Raw genomic sequence first — 2,287 nt, 5'->3', positions numbered from 1 at the left:
GGACTGGCGTGGATATGCCAGCCAGGGGGCACCTGCATGGACAAAAGGCCAGATAAACTGATTTGGAAAATTCAGGTGCTCCCCCTGCCCCCCGCCCCCCAAACTTCAAGGTCGTCAGAATGCCGGAGCACAGAACACTACTTCTTACAGAATGGTGTATTTTGACTTTTCTCCAAAGACATGGTCTACAAGGAGGTCTCTTGGCTATAAACCCTGCAGACAAGTTTTAGCTTGTGCATGTTGTCCAGCGCGTTTTGCTTGATTTTTAAATCTAGATGCATTTAGGGGGGCGTACACGTTCGGATTTGTCACAGGCCACCTAACTCTATTCGTCTCACACACGTGTGCCACCTGTCTGACCCCTGGGAAACAGAGTTTGCAAGCTTTTCCCCTTGACTACTCGACTTTAGCACCAAAGAGAAGCGGGAGTGCAGAAGAAAGGGCGAAATCGCCAACCCAGTGTCAGCAGCGCAGGCGAAGTGGGCGCTGCGGGGCGCGGAGGAAAAGGCGGGACGCCGCAGGGTGGCCAGTCACTGCGCATGAGCGGCCCGCGTTGCCATGGCAGCTGGGAAGGCGGCGTCTCCCGGAAGACAAGCTACGCAGAGCTGACGGCACTGAGAGCCATTTCTGGAGGGGCCCGCTCCTGACGGATTCCTGAGCCAGTCTTAACCTGGGCAAAGGAAATGAGGAGCCGAGCCTGATGCATTGTGATGGCCATCTGCCCAGAATTGGCCCAAACGGACGAAAGTGCTCTGGCAAACCTTTCTGATGAGACTGAGACTTTGAAGAGCTTTACTGATGAGGTACAGACTTCCAGTTCATTCAGCTCCTCTGGAGGACGGCAGTCATCGCCCCTGACCTCTGGGAGCAAACTGGAGAGGGAAAAGCAGACTCCAAGCTTGGAACAAGAAGACAAACAATCTGAGCTTTTGGACTTCAAAAATTATGAAAAGAAGTTGAGTAAAAAATGGATCAACTACCTCAAGCGCAAAGACTCTGACTTTGAACGGCACCAACCAGACACCAAACTTCAAACAGAAATCACTCAGGTATCCGATGAAGAATTGAATGCCCTGCAGTCTTATTGCACCATGAAGATAAATTTGATTCATCATAGAGGGGATTCTAAGAAGAAGACGAGTGGCAGACATAAAAAGCTGTATGTTGGATTGGATGCAGAGGCTGCAGAGGGAGATGCCTTAAGTGGTACTGTACCCGATGAACTTTTGAACAGAATCTACTTTAAAAACATGAGGACAACGCCAAAACAGGAGGCAGCAGCTAAGCAACACATATCTTCTCAGTGTCCCGATTGTAACAGGAAAAGAGCACAGCTGGCCCTGTCTGCCTTTCTGAAACAAAAGAAGACTTTACTGGAGTCATTTCTACTTCAAGAGAAAATAGATGAACATCTTCATACCAAAGACTTTCTTACCCGTATTGGAGAAGCACATCAAGACTTCCCCAGGCTTTCAGATGACCCCAGAATAATCTGGAAAAGACTGACTGGGAAAAGTCATATCAGATACTCTGGTTTTAAAAGATCAGATACAGAGCAGAAGATGCAGCGAGATGGAAATAGTGCTTGTCATTTACCCTTTGCCACTTCTCAAGCCACTTACTCTAACCAAACCAGAGCTGGTGATTGTTAATGATAATGTGTAATGTGGATAGATGTCTTTGTTGTGTATTTGAGTAATTACCGTAATTTCTACGGCACTTGGGAAACTAACTTAAGACTTTACTATGCTTCCTTCACAGATTTGAGGATTAAGAACTTTCACTTTTTTTTTTTCTGATTATAGAAGGCACTGTTGTGGTTGGAATAGTTACAAAAACTTTTACAAAAATCCAAGAGAGCTATGTTGGTAGTTTGGGCTAGGGTGTTGATGGTACAGAAGCAAAGTAGTATGGGGATGTAAGAGAAACTTAAGAAGTAATAACTGTCTTTGGCGATCAAATGGCTATGGGGAATTAATAAATAGATATTTGAAATGTTATTAAGTGTCTGACTTGTGCGCCCGGATGAATGATCATTAATTTCGTTAAGATAGGAACACCAGAAGAGGACTGTGTTTGATGGGAGTGATGAAGAGTATGATTATTTGGACATATAAGGTGCAGTGGGGATGTGCACATTGACAGTTTGAGGAAACATTTGATTATTTATTTTTGCACTTCAGAGGAAAGGTATAGCCTAGAGGTGCAAAATAAATTGGCAAGGGCTGGGGGAAGGGTGGGGATCAATGGAACATAGCTGGAAATTGAAGCAACGGATTCTCAAACT

General features: G+C 45.4%; 1 protein-coding gene across 1 annotated transcript; it reads left to right on the top strand.

The window, feature by feature from the left end:
• Positions 1–567: 567 nt before the first annotated feature.
• C8H8orf48 (chromosome 8 C8orf48 homolog) lies at positions 568–2,000 on the top strand. The gene has a single exon (XM_050802180.1). The coding sequence runs from the start codon at positions 711–713 to the stop codon at positions 1,650–1,652; it is 942 nt and encodes a 313-aa protein (XP_050658137.1). The 5' UTR covers positions 568–710; the 3' UTR covers positions 1,653–2,000.
• The last annotated feature ends 287 nt before the right edge of the window (positions 2,001–2,287 follow it).

Source organism: Macaca thibetana, chromosome 8 (genome assembly GCF_024542745.1).
Source record: "Macaca thibetana thibetana isolate TM-01 chromosome 8, ASM2454274v1, whole genome shotgun sequence".
In the NCBI taxonomy this organism is placed as follows: Eukaryota; Metazoa; Chordata; class Mammalia; order Primates; family Cercopithecidae; genus Macaca; species Macaca thibetana.
This window is presented reverse-complemented; position numbering and strand designations above follow the sequence as displayed.

Bases quoted from the DNA above. Each gene is read 5' to 3' on its own strand.
- C8H8orf48 (XM_050802180.1), top strand. From the start codon at position 711: ATGGCCATCTGCCCAGAATTGGCCCAAACGGACGAAAGTGCTCTGGCA.